This window comes from Saccopteryx leptura, chromosome 11 (genome assembly GCF_036850995.1).
Source record: "Saccopteryx leptura isolate mSacLep1 chromosome 11, mSacLep1_pri_phased_curated, whole genome shotgun sequence".
NCBI lineage: Eukaryota > Metazoa > Chordata > Mammalia > Chiroptera > Emballonuridae > Saccopteryx > Saccopteryx leptura.
Window position 1 is genome coordinate 66,830,953 of NC_089513.1, and position 23,876 is coordinate 66,854,828.

Genomic DNA, 23,876 nt, shown 5'->3' on the forward strand with positions numbered 1-23,876 from the left:
TCACAATGTCTTCACAATGTCTGCCACCTAGTGATTATTGAATGTAGTATGTTTTGAATGACTGGCTTTAAGTAATAATCAGATTCGGATGATGTTTTGGGATTGGTATTTGAAGTTTGTTTTGTTATATTGTATCAACAATGAAGAAAATAATGGAATTCCATCTAGACTAGGGTTTTTCAAAGGCAGCACTACTGACATTGGGGCCAGATAATTCTTTGTTGTGGGGGATTTTCCTGTGTGTTGTAGGATTGTTGGCAGCATCTCTGGCCTCTACCCACCAGATGCCAATAGAATCCCCAGTTGTGACAACTAAAAATATCTCCAGACATGGCCAGAGGTCCTCTGGGGATAAAATTGCCCCAAACTGAAAACAGCTGATTGAGACTCTGGATTCCCCAGGGACAGGAACTAGAGGGATCAGAGCAGCTTCCAAATCAGTTTTCCATGTTTTGACTTGTTCAGCTAAACCAGGGGTCGGGAACCTTTTTGGCTGAGAGAGCCATGAACGCCACATATTTTAAAATGTAATTTTGTGAGAGCCATACAACAACCCGTGTACATTACCCATTATCCAATAAAAATTTGGTGTTGTCCCGGAGGACAGCTGTGATTGGCTCCAGCCACCTGCAACCATGAACATGAGCAGTAGGAAATGAATGGATTGTAATACATGAGAGAGTTTTAGATTTTTAACGTTATTATTTTATTAAAGATTTGTCTGTGAGCCAGATGCAACCATCAAAAGAGCCACATCTGGCTCGCAAGCCATAGGTTCCTGACCCCTGAGCTAAGCCATGAGTGTTGAGTTACGTACTAAAAGAAATAAAATTGAAGCGTAAAGTGCTGCCCATTTGAACTGTTACAAGGGAGCAGGATGTCGGTGGTAAAAGTTAAGTAGTAAATTGATTGACTTTTTGTAAATTAAAGACTATGATTGGCCTGACCAGGCGGTGGCGCAGTGGATAGAGCGTGGGACTGGGATGTGGAGGACCCAGGTTCGAGACCCCAAGGTCGCTAGCTTGAGCACAAGCTCATCTGGTTTGAGCAACGTTCACCAGCTTGAGCCCAAGGTCGCTGGCTCGAGCAAGGGGTCACTTGGTCTGCTGTAGCCCCCCGGTCAATGCACATATGAGAAATCAATCAATGAACAACTAAGAAACCACAATGAAAAATTGATGTTTCTCATCTCTCTCTCTTCCTGTCTGTCTGTCCTATCTGTCCCTCTCTCTGACTTTCTGTCTCACAAGAAAAAAAAAAAAGACTAATTGAAAGGTTGAGCTAAAGAAAATTAGGTATGGTTCAGGCATTGAATAAATGTTACTGAAGCAATCTGAACTATTGGAGTTTTTAGATTAATTTCTACTTGGTTGCTTTTCTGTCCTGTAAGGGGTATAGCAGAATATGAAACTGTTGCTTTTGAAAAGTATAATTTTAAGATGATCTCAATGAAGAACTGATTTAACTGTAGCCTCTTTTTTACTAACTTATAAGTAAAATGACTAAACCATGTATACCATCCAGTTATTTAATATCCCTTCCCCCAGGAGCTCTTTTGAGCCTCTGCAGACATAGTTGTGATGATACGATATGTTATATGTTTATTTTTTTTTAATCTATGAGGGTAGTTGACACTGCACTTTTTAGAAAAATGGCCTTCAAGTGTCTGTCTTAGTTGGTAAATAGACTATAACACACATCATGATGGTACAACCATTTGCATAGTTTCTGACCATAATTTTATTGCTATGGGTCAAGGATTGTTAATGCTTCCATTCCCACCCGCCACCCCAGCCTTCCTTGTTGAATGGTAGTTCTCTATACTCCTTCTATCCCTTTCTCATATAGTGGGTGTTTGGGGAGACAACTTATTTTCTTAGTTGTAGGTCTCCACATCGAGAGGAATTTTACCCAAGTATTCTCATCCACATGCAGACCTGGTGCACATTAACAAGATCCTGGGCCTTTAAGCCAATGGTATAATGAGATGAGGCTTTTGGCAGAAGGATGTGAATTTGTGGCCACACTGGCAACAGAAGCAAGTGATGGTGAAAAAATTCTGGCCTCGTTTTTCAGTAATAATTAGGAGTAATATATTAGAAATGCAAGAGTGAAGGTTATGTGCGTCTTGGGCAGGGGATGGTTTGGGAGGCCCAAAAATAAATAAATGAAGGAAGAAAATGGACTTCTTGCCTGACCAGGCGGTGGCACAGTGGATAGAGTGTCAGACTGGGATGCGGAGGACCCAGGTTTGAGACCCTCAGCTCGCCAGCTTGAGCGCGGGCTCATCTGGCTTGAGCAAAAAGCTCACCAGCTTGGACCCAAGGTCACTGGCTTGAGCAAGGGGTTACTCGGTCTGCTGTAGCCCCACGGTCAAGGCACATATGAGAAAGCAATCAATGAACAACTAAGGTGTTGCAACGGAAAACTGATGATTGATGCTTCTCATCTCTCTCTGTTCCTGTCTGTCTGTCTGTCTGTATCTCTCTCTCTCTCTGACTCTCATTCTGTCCCTGTAAAGAAAAAAAAAGAAAAAACAGATAAGAAAATGGACTTCTCATTGCTCAGGAGCATGTATACTCTGCTTCTAGAGCCTTACAACATTGATTATAGGAGATTAGAGACCACAGATTTACCATAAGCGTATCAGTAGTGAAATGAGGAAGGTGGTTTATTACTGTGGGAAAAGATTTACTATTTGAAGTAAGCCAGACTTGGTTTTAAATTTTATCCTGCCACTGATCTTGGGAAAGCTATTTTATACCAGTTGGTGGTTTCTTATACATGGTTTTTGTTTTTATATATTATTTTGGGAGTATGTCGTGAATGTATGTGTTGAAATCTTTAGATTGTTTATGATTAGCTCTGGCTTGAAAGGCAGTTGGCCTAGAATTATCTCTGAGGGACCTTCTTCATCTTTTTTTTTTTTATGAGCATTTATTTGAGTCAAACTGATGACATATGCCAGGAGCAAGATAAATGCTCGGTGACAGATCTTCTGACCTTAGAGGTCTGGATCCTACTTAGCAGTAACTGACATTTCAACCCTAGCGATAGATAATGACAAATAAAAATGGCTCTTTAGCTACCTAATTCCTGTTCTTAGTCTAAAGCAGTTTATAATCATTTCTTTTTATAGAATGAAATAGAGAACAGAAGATTGGCGCTGATTCTTTTGCAAGATAGAATGCCGTTCTGAGCAATCAACTTACTGGTCATGCTTGACTCTCTTATTAGTTTACAAGGTCAGAATGCCCCAGAAGACCTAATGGGTTTGTATGCTGCTTCTGGGACCCAAAGTCTAGGTGTAGTTGCATTAAGAAGGAAGCCTCTGTGGTAAGTTTCCAATCCTAAGATCTTATAAAACAGTGGAGTCTAAGCCTTTTAAGAAAATTAGTTCATTAGTCCTGTTAGAGAATAAATCCTGGATCCCTTTCAACCTGCTCATTAGGCCTTAGGCTGAAAGGAGGGCATTACTGCTTGTCAGACACTGCTGGGTCATTCCACATAGCACTGTCTTATTGAATCCCTGAGAAACACTTTGTGTCATTTCCATGTACAATTCCTCAAATGCCCGAGTTTTTTTTTTCCCCTTTCTCAGCTTTTCTATATCCTCTTCCCTCCACCTGGAATGATTTTATTCTTCCTTTTTGCCTAATGAATCTTCACTTGTCCTCAGAGCTCATCTCGGGTGTTACTTCCTAATTCCCTAGGTGTGTTTCCTTTTACACACTAATCACACAGTGTCTCAATAAGCACAGCAATTACATCTATCATTCATGCATAAGTATACTTTAGCTCCCTGAAGATGGGGACTGTGTCTATGTCATTTTTCTGTGATATTTGTAATGCCAAATACCATACTTTCCCATGTATAAGATGCACTTTTTTCCAAAAAATTTGGGGTCTAACAATGAGTTGCATCTTATATAGTGGTTGTAGATTTTTTTTTACTTGCATTTCCCACTTTTTCTGCATTTGTTTTTGCGCTCATTTTTTTTTCTTTCATAATTGAGATTTTTATTGGCTGTTTTTGAGGATAAGTACACAGACATTTCAATTTGTACACAATTCTTAACATACGTACCAAAAATGTAAAGTCATGTAGTTGTGATTCTTTTCTAAACAGCTATTCCAGGGACTTTCCAGCTTGAAATTTGGGACTAATTTTTCTTGATAAGAGTATCAAGCACTAGTATCTTCAAATGTTGACACACTGTCACATCAGTCCCACTAATTCACAATTTAATATCCTATGTACTACACGATCAAATTCTCAATCTTTCACAGCACATTAACAGTTACTAGGAACACTGGACTACCACACCAGAGATGTTACAGAGTGCACAAACTGCTGACAGGGAGAGCCAAGATCAAGGAGTGGTTTTCTTTAGGGAACAATTCTACCAAAACCATGGGAATAGAATTTCAAATGTTCAAGACATTAAATGCACAACTGACTCCAAATTGCCATTTAATGTGCTTTGTGTTCTAGGATATAAAAACGACCCCCATCTGTGGAATGTTAAGCTCACACCCAAGACAATCAAAGCCTCCCATATTCATATCCCACTATTTTCTGGTTGTACCAAAAAATAAACAACCAGCAAATGATTTCACCTCTTAAAAAAAAAAGCATTTATACTTTAAAAAAATGAGACGAGGTGGAATTCCCTCCTTCTTAAAAATGTTTCTAGAGCTACTAAAAAACTTGCATTTACAAAATAGTTGATAAAAATAGTCCTCTGGGTCGTACAAGAAGGGAGACAGGGACCGCCGATAAGACGTGGTGTGCGACATTAATCAGACTTGGCTCCTCTCCTGCTTCCTCTGAGGCTGGGCTCTTCTCGTGTTATTTCCTCCGTTTTCCGCAGGCAGATCTTCTCAGGTTCCTGGTTAGCCCCTTCCGCTTGTTTTCCCTTTTCCCTCTTGTTTGCACTATTTTGTCTGCAGATTTATCCTCTGCCGCCTTTTTAGGTTCTGTTTCCACTTCTGCAGGAGCAGGTTTAGCTGACAACCTCGCTGATCTCCTCTTGGGCTCCACCTTCGCCGACCCCTTGGCGGAGCTGACCTTCCTTTCAGGCATCGTGGCGGCGGGGCGGGCGCGTGCTCGGTGTCTTCCCGAACCTGGGCTGCCTGGCCGGCCACTGCCGCTTCTCTCGCCCCCCAAATTGCTCCGACCCCTTTGCGCTCATTGTTGAAGACAGTGATCCGTCATCAGACACAGATGAGGACAAGCTAGCGGATGGGAGTTTTGACAGTGATGAGGAGTTGGATAAATTTTATGATGAATAAAACTTGAGTTCAATAACTTTATGTAATACTTTTTTTTTTTTTTTCAAATTTCAGGCCCAAAAATTAAGATGTGTTTTATACACGCGGGCGTCTTATACATGGAGAAATACGGTATAGTTCCTTATACATAGAAATAATCACCGTATGATTATGGCAAATAATTGTGATCATTAGGAGTTGCATGCCTGTCTATTAGTAAACTTCAAAACCTTCCTTCTTTAAGTTATACCACACAGACCCATACAGGAAATAATTTCTTAATGGAATTACCCAAGAGGCTCTCCCTCAACTGTTATTTCAGTTCTAAATTGGTAACCTAACTATAAAAGTTATTCATTAATCTTAGATACTGGCCAGGGTGTGGTTCTGAGATGAGGAACTGAAAATTTTCAGCTGGTCTGCCAGTTCTGTGTGGTAAGCTCTTTCTTCAATGCACTGCCACATATCTGAGCAGCTGCTTCTGAAGGAAGGTGGTGGGAGAGGCTTCAGGACTCCGTCCCTTTGCACAGCTTTGTGGAACAGGGCGCATCTACTGGTTCACCAGTATTTCTGACTTCCTGCTGAACTGAAAATTCCTTGTTTTGTGGAAAAGTAAAACTTGGCAACAAAGTCTAAAATGAAGACCCCCCAAACTTTTGAGGAGCAAACGGAATGCATTGTGGACTTTCTACTCGCAGACTTCTTAGGCATGCCTTTGCAGGCTGCTAGCCGGACCCTGCATTGTGTCGACGGACCAGATTCAGGTAAGGCTCCTGGCCTGAGGTGGCGAGCGAAGGTCAATAGGAGAACCCGAGTAAGCTTCCTTATTTCCATGTAACTTTCTTTTTTTTTTTTTTTTTTTTTTTTTTTTTTTTTTCATTTTTCTGAAGCTGGAAACAGGGAGAGACAGTCAGACAGACTCCCGCATGCGCCCGACCGGGATCCACCCGGCACGCCCACCATGGGGCGGCGCTCTGCCCACCAGGGGGCGATGCTCTGCCCATCCTGGGCGTCGCCATATTGCGACCAGAGCCACTCTAGCGCCTGGGGCAGAGGCCAAGGAGCCATCCCCAGCGCCCGGGCCATCTTTGCTCCAATGGAGCCTTGGCTGCGGGAGGGGAAGAGAGAGACAGAGAGGAAAGCGCGGCAGAGGGGTGGAGAAGCAAATGGGCGCTTCTCCTGTGTGCCCTGGCCGGGAATCGAACCCGGGTCCTCCGCACGCTAGGCCGACGCTCTACCGCTGAGCCAACCGGCCAGGGCTCCATGTAACTTTCAAGAGGCAAAATCGAAGCTTTCAGCAACGCCTGAAGTCTTTATGGAAGGGAGAGAGATGCTCAGTGAAGGGAGATTTTTCTGAATATTGGTGTTGGGAGAACCTGAAGATGTTCTCAGGAGAGAACGATGCCAAAATTGTTGAAAAGTGTAGAGAACTTTCTCCAATGCCCACGTTCTTGGGACTTGCCCTCCATTCAAACATGATGACAAATGTAAAATCAATCTATTAAAAACAAACAAACAAACAAAAAGCCCTGGTCGGAATGGCTTAGTTGGTTAGAGCTTCCTCCTGAGACACAAAGGTTGCCAGTTCAATCCCCGGTCAGGGCACATACAGGAACAGACTGATGTTCCTGTATCTCTCGCCATCCCCCCACCCCTCTAAAGTCAATCAATAAAAAATAAATAAAAGCAAAAACCACTGTGACAAATGTGACTGCAATCCCTCTGTTTTAGGGGAGGCTTGCTCTTTTGATGAGGCCATCATTGCTGGTCGCCTTCGGATGTTGGGGGACGAGTACAATGGAGAACTGGAAGCTTCTGCCCAAAGAGTCATCGAAGAAACCAGGCGGGGACAGGTCACGTTTCTACTACCTTCTATTTACTGCTTATTTTTCTACTTCAGATGCTCTTTTCTTACTCTTCTTGTAGAAGTGTGACCAGAATGTTCTGTGAAAGATTTTTTCTTTTAGACTTTTATTTATTCATTTTTAGAAATGAGAGGGGAGAGAGCAAGAGAGAGAGAGAGAGAAGGGAGGAGGAGCAGGAAGCATCAACCCCCATATGTGCCTTGACCTGGCAAGCCCGGGGTTTCGAACCGGCGACCTCAGCGTTCCAGGTTGACGCTTTACCCACTGCGCCACCACAGGTCATGCCAATGTGTTTTGTTTTGTTTTTAATTTATTCATTTTTAGAGAGGAGAGTGAGAGGTAGGGGGAGGAGCAGGAAGCATCAACTCCTATATGTGCCTTGACCAGGCAAGCCCAGGGTTTCGAACCAGTGACCTCAGTGTTCCAGGTCAACGCTTTATCCACTGCGCCACCATAGGTCAGGCTCTGTGAAAGATTTGAGGGCTATGGTTATCCAAGCAGATACAGCTGGAATTCTCCAAATGCCAATTCTTTGGGAGTTAAAGCCTAAGGGGCATCGAGATGGAAAGCTTTGGGCATGGGCTGGTCAGCCTTCACATTGTTTCTGTTCATTTTGGTTTGGTCAGACCTGTGCTTGGTGGCCTAGAGCATATCTAGAACATGATTCTTTTATGCACCTGTTTTAATGCCTGTTTTTCTGGACGTGGTCATCTTTTTCTCCTCAAGGTCCACCAGTAACATTATATACAGGAAGGATAGGCAGTGGACAGTTGATGATACAGGAGCCCATGAGGGCATATCTGGCTCTTCAGAATGCTGGTCGCTGGCAGTAGCACTTGGACTCCGTATTGGAGATAAAGACCACAGTCGGTGTTCTATGTGTTGCTGATTAATACCAATAGTGGTAGTTAATATGAAGTCTTCACTTACCATGTGCCAGGGGATAGTCTAAATCAGGGGTCCCCAAACTACAGCCTGCGGCCCGCATGCAGCCCCCTGAGGCCATTTATCTGGCCCCTCGCTGCACTTCCGGAAGTGGCACCTCTTTCATTGGTGGTCAGTGAGAGCCGCAAAGCGGGGCGTTGCTCATGTACAGTACTACTTCCGGTGATGTGGGACACACGTGTCACAGCTCCGGAAGCGCGTCATATCACTTGTTACGGCTAGCAGTGACAAATATGGAACTGGACATTGACCATCTCATTAGCCAAAAGCAGGCCCATAGTTCCCATTGAAATACTGGTCAGTTTGTTGATTTAAATTTACTTGTTCTTTATTTTAAATATTGTATTTGTTCCCGTTTTGTTTTTTTACTTTAAAATAAGATATGTGCAGTATGCATAGGGATTTGTTCATAGTTTTTTTTATAGTCCGGCCGGCCCTCCAACAGTCTGAGGGACAGTGAACTGGTCCCCTGTGTAAAAAGTTTGGGGACCCCTGGTCTAGATGCTTGACACTTATTATTGCATTTAATCCTTACCCCACTTTACAAGGTAGCATAGAAACTATTATCCATAGCACAACCTCTCCCTATCTACATGAACACTATGAGAGCAAACATCCAACCCATTTTGTTCACTGCTGTATTTGCACAATGTAGAACAGTGCTTGATGCGTAATAGCCCTCAGTAACTATTTTCTGACTTGATCTCCATTTAAGCAGAAAAGGAAACAGAACTAGGGAAATAAGTTAACTAGGTTTACGCAATAAGTACTTTTTCTTTATTCTTTTATTTAATTTACTTTTCCATTACAGTTTACATTTAATGTTACTTTGTAATAGTTTCAGGTGTACAGCAGAGCAGTTAGCAATCATATACTTTACAAAGTGATCCCCCAGTATTTCCAGTACCCATCTGACACCATCGATACATAGTTGTTACAGTATTATTGACTATATTCCCTGTGCAATCGCATCCCTATGCAATAAGTATTGAAGTTAGGATTTGAAGCCAGACTGATCCCAGAACCATGATGCTTTATCCTTACTGAATACAGCTTGGGTGGTGTGCTGACTGTACATTAGACTCAACTAGCCTTATTACTCCTAATTGCTTGTACTGTCACTTTCCTAGGTAGCTGAGAGTTGAATTTACTTTTCATTTTTTAATTAAAAAAATTTTTTGAGACAGTCTCAAACTCCCAGAAAAGTTGCATGTATTGTACAAAGAATTTCCCTCTTGAATCATTTGAGAGTAAGTAGCAACATGATCTTCCATACCCGCTCTCAATCCTTTTATATTTCCTTGAAGCAAGGATAGTGTCATATATAATCGCAATCTAACCATCAAAACCAGAAAATCATCATGGATACATTGTTATCTCGTCCTAAGATCTCATTCAAATTTTGCCAGTTGTCCCAATGATGTCAATTGTTAGCAGAAAGATGTAGGCCAGCATCAGGTATTACATTCTCATGTCTCCTCCAATCCGGAATAGTTCCTTAGTCTTTCATTGATTTTCACAACCTTGATGCTTCAAGGTTACATGGTTCAGTCCTGATCAGGTAGCTCGGTTGGTTACTTGATACTCAAAGGTTGTGGGTTCAGTCCCTGGAGAGGGCACATACAGGAACAGAATGATGTTTCTCTCTATATTCTTCCCTCTCTCTAAAAGCAATCAATTTAAAAAATTTTATTTAAAGATCATATGGTTCAGTTATGTTGTAGAATGTCCTTTACGTTGGTTGTGTGTTTGATGTTTCCTCTTGAATGGATTCAGGATATGCACCTTTGGTAGGAATATCACAGAAAGAAGTGTTACCGCATTCTCAGTCCATCAAGTGGCACACATCTCAACTTGTCCCATTGCTTGGTAACTTTAATCATGAAAGGTGGCGTCTGCAAGGTGTTTCCACTGTACAGTGTGACTCTTTTCATCTCTGTAATTAAGAGGTTTGTGGGGAGGGACTGTGAAACCATGTAAACGTCCCATATCTTTCAAAATGTCAATCCATTTATTTTTTAACATCAGCATAGACTCGTGAATTCCTACTTTATTCAATAGGTCATCATCTGTTACTGTCATTACTTATTCGAATGCTCACATTGTCCCAGTTTTGACCAGTGGGAGACTTTTCCATCTGTACTGTGTCTTTTTGGCATGTCCCTATCATTCTCTGAGTACTTCCTTACTTTCTAACAGAGATATGTAATTTCCAATTCCTATCTGGACATCAACCGTTCTCCAGGGAGCTTTGGTTTCTTTTAACAGAAAAATAATCTTCGGATACCAAGATCTAGGTACTCTTACGTGGATGCCCTCCCCAGCTTGTTCTGTCCCTGACACTCTGCTTGACCGCCATGGGCCCCCCTACCCTACGCTGCAATAGATCTTGCTTGGCCTTCCCTAATGGCTTTTGGACCAAATTTTGGGGAGAAGGACAAAGGAAAAGCTAATTCATTTTCTTTTGCTTTAGAGTTTTCCAGACTTCAGTCTTTCAAGCAATACCTTCCCAGTTTGACCAGCTATACCATCATGCGCTTAATAATTTTCTCTCAAATTATTTTTGTTTCTCTTTCAATCATTTGGTTCATCCTAGGCACTAATATCTGAAATCATGGATTTGATGGGCTACTTCTGGTTTTTCTAATAGCCATTAAATAAAATATTGGCCCTGGCCGGTTGGCTCAGTGGTAGAGCGTCAGCCTGGCGTGCAGGGGTCCCTGGTTCGATTCCCGGCCAGGGCACACAAGAGAAGCGCCCATCTGCTTCTCCACCCCTCCCCCTCTCCTTCCTCTCTGTCTCTCTCTTCCCCTCCCGCAGCCAAGGCTCCATTGGAGCAAAGATGGCCTGGGCGCTGGGGATGGCTCCTTGGCCTCTGCCCCAGGCGCTGGAGTGGCTCTGGTTGCGACAGAGCGACACCCCGGAGGGGCAGAGCATTGCCCCCTGGTGGGCAGAGCATCGCCCCCTGGTGGGCGTGCCGGGTGGATCCCGGTCAGGCGCATGCGGGAGTCTGACTGTCTCTCCCCGTTTCCAGCTTCAGAAAATAAATAAATTAATTAATTAAATTAAATATTAAAATGAGAACAATCTATTCATTTGCTCCCTCAGATTACCTTAGACATAATACAACCAGTGGTACATTGGCCACTTTGCTTTACTGGATTCCTGTTCCTGCAGCCTTCTGCACTTTTTAGTGCTATTCCGCTGATATTTCTGTGTCTCTCCCCAGGTGAGAGCTGTCCTTCAGGACACAGTAAACTCTCTCAGCATGGCCTGGTGTGCTCAGGATTCCAACCTTGCTTATGAGAGAGCCTTTTTGGCAGTATCAGTGAAGCTTCTTGAATGTGTGGTCCGCAAGGCTCCTGAATTGGCAAGACAGATGGCGGCCCCCATGAGAAATATGATCAATGGGAACGGTGCCATCCGGGAGTTCATCCAGGGCCAGGGAGGTTGGGTAAGTATGTCGGGCCCCTGGCTTTGCTGGGTTTTTGCTACTAATACCTGGGGCTCCAATTTATGATTCCTTCTGTAAGTTGGAAACCAAGCAGGAAAACAGGCCTCCCTACTTCAGTGAAAACACCAAGAGTGTTTTTTTCCTTGGAAAAAGGGGAGCATTCAGAAGCTCCACCTGTGGATGTGGGACTCCAGACTTTATATAGTGAATTTCTACTTCCTACACACCTGTGAAGTGTGTGAGTGGTTGAGTTCTCTCTCAGCCTGGCTTCACTCTGACCTGGTAAATCTCTGGGTCTTCTTTGCCCGAGGTCTTTGGCTGCATGTTGAGAAATCCGGATCACCTTACTGTTTGTTAGGAAACTAAAACGTTAGTGTTGTCTGCTGGGGTGAAAACTCTAGGAGGCGTTCGAAGCCCACATCTTAGTCATCATTAGACCATCTGCTCTCATGGAGTGCTCCCCTTCACTCCCAGGGTCAGCAGGCGGCCTGGTAAGGGCTGCACTCCTTGGTGGCACCTGCAGGTCATTCCCGGTTTCCTGAGGACCCTATGACCATCCCTTTGACTGTTGGATGTTCATTGTCTTTCCTAGGAAAATCTGGAGGGCTGAAGAAGAGGCAGAGCTGTTGGGCAGCCTGAACATCTCTTCTTCTTTGACTAATCAGGTGATTGATTTCTGGCCATTAAATCAGACAAACAACCAAATAAAAATCCACTTTCTTTTGGCCAGAACTGAACTTAGCTGAATAATTTATTTTCTATTGATAAAGTTGGAAACAGCTCCCAGAGGACCACAGACAATTTTTTTTTTTTTTTTTTTTTTTGTATTTTTCTGAAATGAGAAGCAGGGAGGCAGAGAGACAAACTCCCGCATGCACCCGACCAGGATCCACCTGGCATGCCCACCAGGGGGCGATGCTCTGTCCTTCTGGGGCATTGCTCTGTTATAGCCGGAATCATTCTAGCACCTGATGTGGATGGAGGCCATGGAGCCGTCCTCAGCACCCGGAGCCAACTTTGCTCCAATGGAGCCTTGACTGCGGGAGGGGAAGAGAGAGAGAGAAAGGAAAAGGGGAAGGGTGGAGAAGCAGATGAGTGCTTCTCCTGTGTGCCCTGGCCGGGAATCAAACCTAGGACTTCCACATGCCAGGCTGATGCTCTACCACTGAGTCAACCGTTCAGGGCCAGACAATTTTTTTTAACTTTTCTTTTTATTTACTGATTGATTTTAGAGAAAGAGGAAAGGAGAGAAAGCAAAACATTGATTTGTTGTTCCACTTATTTATGCATTCATTGGTTGACTCCTGTGTGTGCCCTGAGCGGGGATAAAGCCATACAGCCTTGGTGTATTAGGACAACGCTCCAACCAACTGAGCTACCCACCAGGACATGATCTACAGAGACTTTTACTTTCTGTTTATATGTGAATTTTAATGAGGTCCTGTTGAAGCAAAGACCACCAGTCACAAAGCAACGACTTGTTAGTGTTGCCCGTGGAAATACAGTCCTTTCAGGGGGTTGCAAGAAAAGCATTTCAGGAGACCAGCGCCTGGGTGATTGTGGGGTTGAGTTTATTGGGATAAAAATAGAAGGCTGTCTACAGGTTCCCAGTGTCTTATCTCTGTCCGTCCCACTGTAGAAAAAGTCCAGCCTTGTTTTTTCATCAGGTCCCGAACACAAGTCAAAGTCCACATATTCTGATAGAGTGGAATTCCAGGCAGCCCAGGGCAGGCTTTCGCTGGAGTCATTTTGGGGAAAAGGGAGTCAAGTATTAGATTAGCCCTGTCTTTGGTAAGACTCTTGTCTACTAATTTTGCAGTCAAAGGAATTTCAGGGAGATTTTTTGGTTGCAAAATCTTGTTACTTCAAGTCTAGAATTTTCTTTTAAACTCATAACCTCAATTTCATGTTAACTTCACCTGAGCAGCATTATTTTATGCATTTTCAAGGTTGGAAGTGAAAAATGGGCGTTTGTTCATCTGCCCTTCTATTATAAAGGTCAAAGAAAGATGAAAGAGTTGCTGCATTTGTACCGCCACAGAATGCAGGAAGTGCTGGCCCACATCTAGGACAGCAGGGCCATCTTACCTTAGGTGAAGTTAGCTGCAGACCACAGTGATTTTCAAAGCGTAGTTCACATCGCCAATTGTAGACCTTGTGAATTGCTGATTTCCAGGTCCTATCCCTAGAGATTCAGATCCGTTCGGGTTTGGCTGGGGCCTAGGATCCTACCCTTTTAACCAGTTTCACAGGTGATTCTGATGTACAGGTGGAATTTGAGAACCATCACTTAAAGCAGGGGTTGGCAACATTAATATTTACGACCGTTTTAGCATTGCATAGCAGAGCTAAGAAGTATGGCAGATATTCTATGGCGCCTTAATGCTTCAAATATTTACTCTCTAGCCGTTTAAGTTTGAAGACCCCTGCTCTAAAGCTAAATGAACATTTCTCCTTGAGTAATTTAAACTCTGTTGCAATCCTGTTAATTCCTGGCAAACACAACTGTAGTTAGGATAACACTTTTTTGCAGAATTTAGTATGAGCATGTTTGTTAGTTCTTACATAGACTACTCTCTCTCTCTAGGACTTTTGGCAAATTAGAGAGCTCTGTGACTCCCGAGTTGTCCAGAGAGGGTGGCCATGGCCCTAGCCCTACCACAAGTGATGGAGGTCACTGGAAGCAAAGCTTATGGTTTCTATGATATGAGTACCTCATAATAGTCCTTAATAATCTCATTGATTAGTAGGCAGTCATGAAGTAGAGACTCCTTCATCCAAAAATCTCAAAACCAGGTTACCTACCTCCATGTCAGGAAGGAAACCATTGCTATATCTATTTTTGAAGAGGTGTTCATGTCTTTGGCTAAAGTTTACAGAACTAACCACATCCCCTCCCTTCAGCCGCTCTCCGGCTCCCCTGAATGCATAGAATGAAAGACACTGTGCTGCTAATATGCTTTGACTTTTAAAGTTAGGCTGTCTCCTGTATTCTTGGATAAATCACAATAGGTTAATAAGCCAGAGTGAGATTTCATGTTTCTCTTTAGTAGAAATTACCTTTTTTGTTACCAACTGAAGATACTTGGTGTATTTCTTTGTCCCTTACGTTACTATAAACTCAGCATGGTAAGTTTTGTGGTTTTTGACCTCTTAGGGGAAGTCACTGTTTTCACTTTGATGAATGCTTTTCTGTTTATGAAATAAAATTCTTCTGTCTATGCACTTGAACTAATTCTTAGCAAGTGCAATGTAAATGAAATGATATAGAAACAGAACAAATTGGTGGTCTCCTGGGGCAGGGAATGGGGGGATGGGTGAAGGGGATCAGAAGGTACAAGGTACAAACTTCCAGTTAGAAGATGAAAAAGTCCTAGGCATCTAATGGAGAGCATGGTGGCGATAGTTAACAATACTGTATTACGTATTTGAAAGTTGCTAAGAGATATATACACACACATAAAAAAATAAAATAAAAATTTTAAAAAGTGCTCATACACAAAAAACATTGTACCTATGTGAGGTGATGGATGAGTTAATCTTACTGTGGTATTCATTTCACTATATAATCGTTATATTGTATACCTTAAATTTATGCAATGTTAAATGTCAATTATATCTCAGTAAAGCTGAAAAAATTAAATCGAATGAAACGGAGTCCAGCAGCCTCCTCTTTGTTTCTTCTTTTCTTTCTTAGCCACTCCAGCTCCCTGGTCTAGCCTATATTGCTCCTAAAACATCAGAATATGAATCTAGCTCCAACCATCTGACGGTATGTTGAGAAGGTGGACTTGGTGCCCCTGGGCATTGCACTGGCGAGTGAGTGCAGCAGCTCTGGCCTGGCTGGTGTCTGTGCAGGAAGAAGTCACTGTAGCCCAGACTTGAAGAATGCATTTATCGTCTGATTTTAACAATTTAGTTTCACCATAGACCAGTCACGTGACATTGGACTAGTAATCCAATTCCTTTGTGCCTTAGTTTCCACTTCTTAAAATAGAGATGATTTGGTAACTAATTCGAAGGATTCTCGTGAGGGATAGACCCTTTGTAAAGGGTTTAGCCCCCGTGCCTGGAATATCTTAAGTACTGCTTACACAATTTGGAGCTCTTGTGATTTGGAATTCCTGAAGTTCTAGCTGGACTTTTTTCTCTTCATTAACTTCATTTTTTACAAAGGCAAACCGGCAATCTATGGTTTTAGCTTTTACCTCTATGTAGGTGATTTGTAAGTCTGACTTACTTCCATTTTTCCCAAATCTATATCTACAAATACTAATTCTTCATTTCTGTAAACCCTTCATTTCCCCAGACTGTCCCCAACTGCCATCCAGTTAGCTCAAAACCTTAGTCATTTTTCCCTTCTCCCTCTCTCCACTCCTATTCACCAAACCAGTCTTTCTCACGTGTTCCTTCCTTTCTGTCGCGTTCTTCCTATAAGCGTTTATCACCACCCCTGGCTGTTGGTGAAGCCTCCTCGTTAAACTCTCAGTGACCCTCCCATTCCAGGCCTGACCCCATCTGGCCTGTCCTACATACAGCCTGCACCAGATTGGCCAAAGCTGTGGTTCCTTTGTCTATGGTTTATTCATTTTTAGATATGTTATAGCTCATTTTGAAATTATATATAACACAGAAGGAGATGATGAGATGTTCAAAACTTAATCAGAAAGGAGTATTTATTTTTTTAAATCAAGAAACATTTACCCAACTCATTGTCCCCTTTGATTTCTATTCTTTTAACATCTTTCAGCACAGTTTTTGAAGGTTATGGCTATGTTCACCATCTTGATTGTGATGATGGTTTTATGGGTGTATACACAGGCCAAAATTTTCAAATCGTACACTTTGAAATGTACAGTTTATTGCATGTCAGTAATACCTCAGTAGAGTTGTTAAAAAAAAAATCCTTCGGTGGTTTTCCACTGCCCATCAGATAAAGCCTGACTTTTCAGCCTGATATGCAAATTTCCCCCAGGATCTTGTCCTGCCTGCCCTTCCAGGCCTGTCAATCAAGACTGCTCTACATACCCAATGCTCCAGTCAGACTGAGCGGATCACTAAGCTGTCCTCCTCCTACTGTTCTCTGTATTTTGTATCGTTTTCTCGCAGACTCTCCAAACATCTTTTTTTTGTGTGTGTGTTTTTCTGAAGCTGGAAACCGGGAGAGACAGTCAGACAGACTCCCACATGCGCCCGACCGGGATCCACCCCGCACGCCCACCAGGGGCAACGCTCTGCCCACCAGGGGGCGATGCTCTGCCCCTGCAGGGCTTCGCTCTGCCCTGACCAGAGCCACTCTAGCGCCTGGGGCAGAGGCCAAGGAGCCATCCCCAGCGCCCGGGCCATCTTTGCTCCAATGGAGCCTTGGCTGCGGGAGGGGAAGAGAGAGACAGAGAGGAAGGAGGGGGAGGTGGAGAAGCAAATGGGCGCCTCTCCTATGTGCCCTGGCCAGGAATCGAATCCGGGTCCCCCGCACGCCAGGCCGACACTCTACCGCTGAGCCAACCGGCCAGGGCCCTACCGCTGAGCCAACCGGCCAGGGCCCTCTCCAAACATCTTTAAGTCCCAACTCAAATGTCACTTCCTCCATGAAGGCTATCCAGATAACCTAAACAAGTGATCTGTGCCTTCTCAAACTTTTGCTTGTACCTCGTTTACAGTCTTATCACCAATGGCCTTAAATTACAGTCATGTGTGTGCTTGTCTTCCCTACTCGAATAAAGGATCCTCAATGAAAATACCTTGTCGAACACTTCTGCAACACTCCCTGCCCCGTTCTCTTGCGTGTGTGTGGATCTCATAATGGATGAGTACTAAATGAACATCAGATGAAAGATGAGACTTCAAGTTTGGTTATATTTTGAAGAAGATGCCAACCAAGCCTGACCAAGAGTCCTGAATCTCTGTTTAAAAAAGAAAAAGATGCCTGACCTGTGGTGGCGCAGTGGATAAAGCGTTGACCTGGAAATGCTGAGGTCACCGGTTTGAAACCCTGGGCTTGCCTGGTCAAGGCACATATGGGAGTTGATGCTTCCAGCTCCTCCCCCCCTTCTGTCTCTCCTCTGTCTCTCCCTTTCCTCTCTAAAATGAATAAAAAAAAAATTAAAAAAAAAAAAAAGAAAAAGGTAAATTGCTTCCACTGCAAGTTGTTCGTTGACCTTTGCCTGCTGAGGAGTGTGTTTCTGAAACCGAAGGCAGAGCGCGATTCCCACGTCCCGGTCCCCATGCCGTGTGCTACAAGGTTCACAGCAGGTAGAAGAGTCTCAGAATGCCGCAGTGACAAGAAGCAGGTTGGAAGATGGGGAGGGGCATCCCTGCTGTGGCTGATAGGAAAACATGAGCAAAAAGCTTCATTAGAGGCGCTTTATAAGTCTCCTCAGCATCTGTTTATAAAAGAAGAAAAGAAGGTCCATTCTGGAAATAAAGGAGGTCATTTTGTTTTCTGGCCATTGCAGCCTTTTGGGGCTGGCTCTGTGTCTCATTAGCAGCCTCATGCCTTTCATAATAAAAGCCCTGCTGCTTGAGCAGTGGAATCCAGGGTGGTCTCTTTGCCAGGTTCCTGGACCTCCCTATAGGGAAGGCCCATCTGCTCCTGGCATAGAGAAAGTGCCTAGCCAGAAGCTAGCAGAAACTGTGCCAGGCAAGAGACCAGGAGTAACTGATGCATTGAGTAACCAAGTCAGCGAGGACCTCTCACACATGCCTAACCCATTCTATAGCATGCTTTATCACAACAGACTTCAACAACCCTATGGCTTAGACAAATGCATAGAACATATTATCATTGCCTTGGATAAACTTAAAACTACAGGGGACATTTGTGTGTGTGTGTGTGTGTGTGTGTGTGTGTGTGTTTCTTTCTTTTTTTTTTTCCTGAAGTTGGAAACTGGGAGGCAGTCAGACAGACTTCCTCATGCGCCCGACCAGTATCCACCCAGCATGCCCACCAGGGGGCAACGCTCTGCCCATCTAGGTCGTTGCTTCGCTGCGACCAGAGCCATTCTAGCACCTGAGGCAGAGGCCATGGAGCCATCCTCAGCGCTGAGTCCAACTTTGCTCCAATGGAGCCTCAGCTGCAGGAGGAGAAGAGAGAGACAGAGAGGAAGGAGAGGGGGAGGGGTGGAGAAGCAGATAAGCACTTCTCCTGTGTGTCCTGGCCGGGAATTGAACCCGGGACTCCTGCACACCAGGCCGATGCTCTACCACTGAGCCAACCGGCCAGGGTCTGTGTGTGTTTCTTAATAAACTCTTAACTAAACTGGTGGGGAGGAGACAAAGAACGTGAAGAAACTGAGAAAACTTCTAGAACTGAATATAAAGATTTGTACTAAAAGGTTGAGGCTAAGAGAAGGTCATGGTGAGATGGAGTCAGGGATAAGATTTTTGAAGAAAAAATAACTAGGCTTTATGGCTTTATTTTTATCTTGGTGAAAATTAGGAGGCAAGGTGAGAAGCAGCAAGAAAAGTAGCAGTAGAATGAACAAGGGCTAATGGGTGACGTGGTTGGACAGGCTGGGCGGGGACACCTCATGGGGAAGGGCTTGGTGAGGAGCTGAGGAATCTGGACTTGTTCCATGCTATCAGGCAGTACTGCGGCTCTTCGGCAATAAAGGGGAGTTTTAAGAACTTTCATTCCACCTTCGTCACCTGTGGAGAAAACATAAATAGGAAGATAACAAGAGCCATTCCTCCCTGCAGGAATCAGACAGTAGGGGAATGGCGGCTAACGTGGGAATGAAAAAGGCAGGTTGAATCTAAGGCGTTGAGGAGAAAGGACCAATAGGCCTTGGTGACCAAGAGGATGCTTACAAAGGACTGAGTGAGTGTCCCACAGATAGTACACAGAGCCCATATCAAATCGATGACCTTGGGGTGTAGAAGTGGCTTCCCCAGAGTAAAACATGCCTCCAAAAAGAGAGAAGAATGTTCTGAGAAACCCACTGACGACTATGTCCTGTCCTCATGACCCCCCTTACCCTCTCTTCCGTTAAAGTGTTTTCGTAATTCCCGGCCTCCGCCACACGGCTACTTCCCCGTAAGCTGGCACACTCCTCTCTTGTTGGAACACGTAAAAGTGTGATGGGCACTCCTGTCTCTTGTCATGATTCTGCACAAACCCCAGAGCCACATGAGGGAGCAGTGGAGTGTTCCTTTCTCACTCGTCCGCTGCTCATTCACGATTGTACTTTCCGCTAGAACTCACCCTTGATGATTCTCATTGCGTGTTCAGGACGCTTTGCCTACGTGGAATCGCTGCGCTCACTCAGGGCTTGTGGCAGACTGGTTAAAACGTTTCATTGTAAATTTTTAAAACATTTTTAGGTACCTGGCAATCTTTGCTTCTCTGACTTGTTTCCCTTCCCCAGTCTTTGATCTTCCCACAAGATATCAATGAATCAACAGAATCTTCGTCAGAAAGCGTTAGTCCTGCTGCCCTCCAGTACCCCCAGAAGGAAGTGTGAGCAATTAAGTAGTAGCTTAGAGTTGTTCAAAATAAAACACCTTTGTTTTCTCCTTCAGTTTGGTTTCTGCTTGCTTGAGTGGTCTGCTCAGGAAATGGCCTTTTAGCTAAGTGGGTTTTTGAGGTTTGGTTATTTTACGATGCTTCTGTACTCTGGTTTTAGAGTCTAACAGACACCTAAGAGTTGCTGCCTGCTTTAAAAAAGATCTGTCTGCTGCTAAAACACTATTTTCAGATCCTTATATTTTGGGTAAAAGTCTACAGAGGGCATCGAAGCAAGTTTTCTTTCATATATCTATCTACATATTATCCCGCCCTAAGAGGAGGAGAAAGTGAGAGAAGGTTCTGAAATATGGGCTTGAGGAAAAGAGGCTTAGATTTCATTCTATTCGGTATCTTATTGTTTATTAATTAGTAAAGTTCTGGGTTGTTTTTTTTTCTTTTACAGAGACAGAGAGAGAGAGATAGACAGGGACAGACAGACAGGAACGGAGAGATGAGAAGCATCAATCATTAGTTTTTCATTGCGCGTTGCAACACCTTAGTTGTTCATTGATTGCTTCTTTCTCATATGTGCCTTGACCACGGGCCTTCGGCAGACCGAGTGACCCCTTGCTTGAGCCAGCGACCTTGGGCTCAAGCTGGTGAGCTTTTGATCAAACCAGATGAGCCTGTGCTCAAGCTGGGACCTCGGGGTCTCGAACCTGGGTCTTCCTCATCCCAATCCGACGCTTTACCCCCTGCGCCACTGCCTGGTCAGGCTCAAGTTCTGGTTTTAATGGGGCTAGAGGCATTCGTAGGGGATGGATTATAAAACTGTATATCTCTCTCTCTTTTTTTTTTTTGTCTAAATACAGAAAATCATTTTCCTTTTCAGAAAAGGCTTTGCTATTCTGCAAATGAGCAAGTTAGTGTAGGAAATTTTTATTTTTATCAGTAATTAAGTCCATTTTTTGTTTCTGAGCAGCTTTATTAACTGTTTAACACATTTTTCAACATATTCTGCCTTGTTCACTATTGCATATCCAGCCCCTCACATACTGCTTAGCATTTCATGGGTACTCAATAAATTTATTGAATAAATTAATGAATTTTTATGTTTTTTTTCCTAATTAAAAATGGTGTAGCAATTTCTTTCTTTCTTTCTTTCTTTTTTAGTGAGAGGAGGGGAGGGAGAGACAGACTCCTGCATGCACCCTGACCAGGATCCACCCAGCAAGTCCCACTAGGGAAAGATGACCTGCCCAATTGGGACCCTTGCTCCATTGCAGCCAGAGCCATTTTTTTAGCACCTGAAGTGGACGCTGTGGAGCCATCCTCAGCGCCCGGGGCCAACTCACTCTAATCAAGCCATGCTGCAAGAGGGGAGGAGAGAAAGAGAGAGAGAGTGAGAGAGAAAGAAGCAAAAGAGGGAGGGGTGGAGAAGTAGATTGTTGCTTCTCCTGTGTGCCCTGACCAGGAATGGAACCCTGGACTTCCATATGCCAAGCTGATGCTCTACTACTGAGCCAACTGGCCACAGTGGTGTAGCAATTTTAAAAGAAGAATTTTTGAACGCACAATTACACATGTAATTCTTTTTTTACATCTCTTAGTCTTTATTTAAAATATACATAGCTTACCATGGTTTTGATTATTGTAAACTTGACATTTTGGCCTTTTACAAATTGCCCCGTGTTTTATATGTTTTTAAATAGCCAAATTAAACATTGCATTATTTAAAGCAACATGAAATTTTCTTTTAATGCTAAAGGGGATAATTTGAGAAATACTATCCTATTCTCAACAAATATTGTTGAATTCTGGTTCATTTCATTTGAACTTATGTGGATTGGATTGAAAATTTTTATGGGCTTCCCATTGCCACTAAGCAATGTAACCAGTGCCACTAAGCAATGTAACCAGTGCCACTAAGCAATGTAATCCTTTCATGTTGGAAGGCTCAGCAAAGCGGATGAAGCCCAGTGGTGTTCAGAACCATGATTTCCTAAGGGGAATTTGAATAATGTTGCAGAAACAGAAAGGATTGCTAATAACGAGAGGAAGTTTGAACAGCACATTTTTGAATTTTTTTCAAGATTATTTCAGACTCGTTTTGTTAACACATTTATTGAACTTAATGTGCTCAAACAAGTGTTAGGCGGATTTTGGGTTGTTCTCACGCTGAATGAGACACTCTTGGGTAGGTTTGTATCCACTGAGGAGACAGTTTATGCAAGCTGAGACATGGAAGCTTTTTCTAGAACAGCCTGTCCATGATATGGGGTCAAAACATCACGCCCACAGCGTGCCCTCCTGAAAGAAAGGCCTTTTTCCTAAGGCCTACGTTGCTAGAGTAGAAATGTCTTCTCTAGAACTAGTTCCGCAAGCTTGCCCTGAAAATCAAGCTGTTGCCATCAAGGCTGTTGGTTTGCTCTTTCTCTGGTCTTTCATAGTTTCCTTCGTTACAAAGAGGGTATTGTGCCAACTTCCTGGTTAGGTTCCTCTCGAGGGGGCCGCTGTGCTGCTCTATCCCATAGAGACCACTCAGTCCTTATGTCCGGAAGCCCAGTGAGGCTCAGAGTACCAGAGTACGGGAGGGTCACGGAACCCTGAAAGCCCACCACTTCCCTTACAGGAGGCCAGCACTTCCCCAGCCCCCGGGAGAGGCTCGGACTTGTCAGAAGCAGCTGACCGTCCTTCATCCGAAAGAGATTCTGAGCTCTGTAATGGCAGACTTCAGAGCTCTGAATAAAAACATCTTCTCCGATGAACACAAGTTTGCCATTCATCACACCAACAAGAAACTTCTAAAAAGCCTCTTAACTCCAGACAGAGTCTGTCTCCTGTTCTGGGCCCAAGACAACTTTGTGGAGTTCATTGGAGACATGAAGAAACAGGTGTCAACAGGACCTTTGCGCTCAGTGGGGAAATGGGGAGAGGCGGAATCCCTCCACGAGGCCTGTAATTCTGTCTTTTCACTAGGAAGCAAAAAAAAAAAAAAAAGAAAGAAAAAAAATTTAGCTTAATGGTGATGGAGTAGAAAAGTCTCAGAGCTAAACAGACCACACGTTATATTCTGGTTAGTGTCTTGTTTGTTAAAAACTTGAATTGTAACCAGGTTCCTTCCTTGAGAAGGAAGGCACTAGGGCCCTGGAGTGAGATGATGGTTTTGTTGTGTGACCACAGAGGCTGGTTACGTACTAATTTCCTCTCCAGCTTGTGATGAAGTCAGTAAACCACAGTCTTCAACATGCTCAGCTCGGGCTGCAGCCGTGGCTTCTAGCTGGTGTCTCGGCCATGATACACATTGGACATGCCCTCCCCTAACCCACTCACAGATTCTCTCTCTCTTGCCCTGCAGCATGGACCAAAGGGAAATTCTGCAGAAGTTCCTGGATAAGACCCAAAACGCGAAGCTTAACAAAGAGGAGTTTGCCAATGAATTTCTGGTGAGTCTGACATGTGGCACCCTCGGGATAGCTACAGAAACTATTTAACTGACTCGGGTGCTCCAACTCTCCTAGACCAGATTGCTCTTGGGATGTAGTGACTGATCAGACCTCGCAGCTGACGAGCGGAAGAAAGCAAACTAAAAGTTAGACTTCTCTGAGTTTTGTGTGTTGTTTTAGATATTCTCTCCAAAATACCGTGTTTAATCTTTGCTAGTTCTTAGAATTTGACTACATCAGACATACCTAATTCAAGGTGTATCAATACCAATATTAGTTGAATATATGGCATTCCTAGGAATCTGAGTTATAATTTATGCCTCAGATGACTAACTTTAATTCTGAGAGGGGAAGAGACCAAGATTCACTTTTCACGGCATATTTTTTTTAGTCAGCCCATGGGAATTTCATTTGAATAACAGAGACTCTTCAAGAGCCCTAAAGCT

General features: G+C 43.6%; 2 protein-coding genes and 1 pseudogene across 8 annotated transcripts in view; 2 read left to right on the forward strand and 1 right to left on the reverse strand.

Annotated features, from left to right (window-relative positions):
* Positions 1-4,717: 4,717 nt before the first annotated feature.
* Positions 4,718-5,086, reverse strand: LOC136382922 (non-histone chromosomal protein HMG-14 pseudogene; annotated as a pseudogene).
* Positions 5,087-5,664: 578 nt separating this feature from the next.
* Positions 5,665-16,628, forward strand: BCL2L15 (BCL2 like 15). Of its 2 annotated transcripts, XR_010747369.1 has the most exons (5): positions 5,665-6,038; positions 7,006-7,127; positions 11,314-11,538; positions 12,131-12,203; positions 15,236-16,628. XR_010747369.1 is itself a non-coding variant. In XM_066352805.1 (4 exons), the coding sequence occupies exons 1-4, from the start codon at positions 5,912-5,914 to the stop codon at positions 12,146-12,148; spliced, it is 492 nt and encodes a 163-aa protein (XP_066208902.1). In that variant the 5' UTR covers positions 5,667-5,911; the 3' UTR covers positions 12,149-14,978. The 2 variants fall into 2 exon arrangements, 1 of the variants encoding a protein (XP_066208902.1); XM_066352805.1 differs by lacking the exon at positions 15,236-16,628 and having other exon boundaries at positions 5,667-6,038; positions 12,131-14,978.
* A 6,602-nt stretch (positions 16,629-23,230) lies between these two features.
* The window catches only part of PTPN22 (protein tyrosine phosphatase non-receptor type 22), a 55,996-nt gene continuing 55,350 nt past the window's right edge, over positions 23,231-23,876 (forward strand). For 4 of the 6 annotated variants that reach the window (XM_066352425.1, XM_066352424.1, XM_066352426.1 and 1 more), the window contains exon 1: positions 23,231-23,430. In XM_066352425.1, coding sequence (XP_066208522.1) covers positions 23,344-23,430 — 87 coding nt within the window. In that variant the 5' untranslated portion in view covers positions 23,231-23,343. The remainder of the gene's footprint in view (positions 23,431-23,876) is intronic. The other 2 variants (XM_066352422.1, XM_066352427.1) reach the window with 2 other exon arrangements.

What these genes read in the sequence shown, in the direction of transcription:
- BCL2L15 (XM_066352805.1), top strand. Translation starts at nt 5,912, where the DNA reads ATGAAGACCCCCCAAACTTTTGAGGAGCAAACGGAATGCATTGTGGAC. An exon ending in TGTCGACGGACCAGATTCAG is followed by an intron (nt 6,039 to 7,005) that starts GTAAGGCTCCTG and finishes CCTCTGTTTTAG; the next exon opens with GGGAGGCTTGCTCTTTTGAT. An exon ending in AAGAAACCAGGCGGGGACAG is followed by an intron (nt 7,128 to 11,313) that starts GTCACGTTTCTA and finishes GTCTCTCCCCAG; the next exon opens with GTGAGAGCTGTCCTTCAGGA.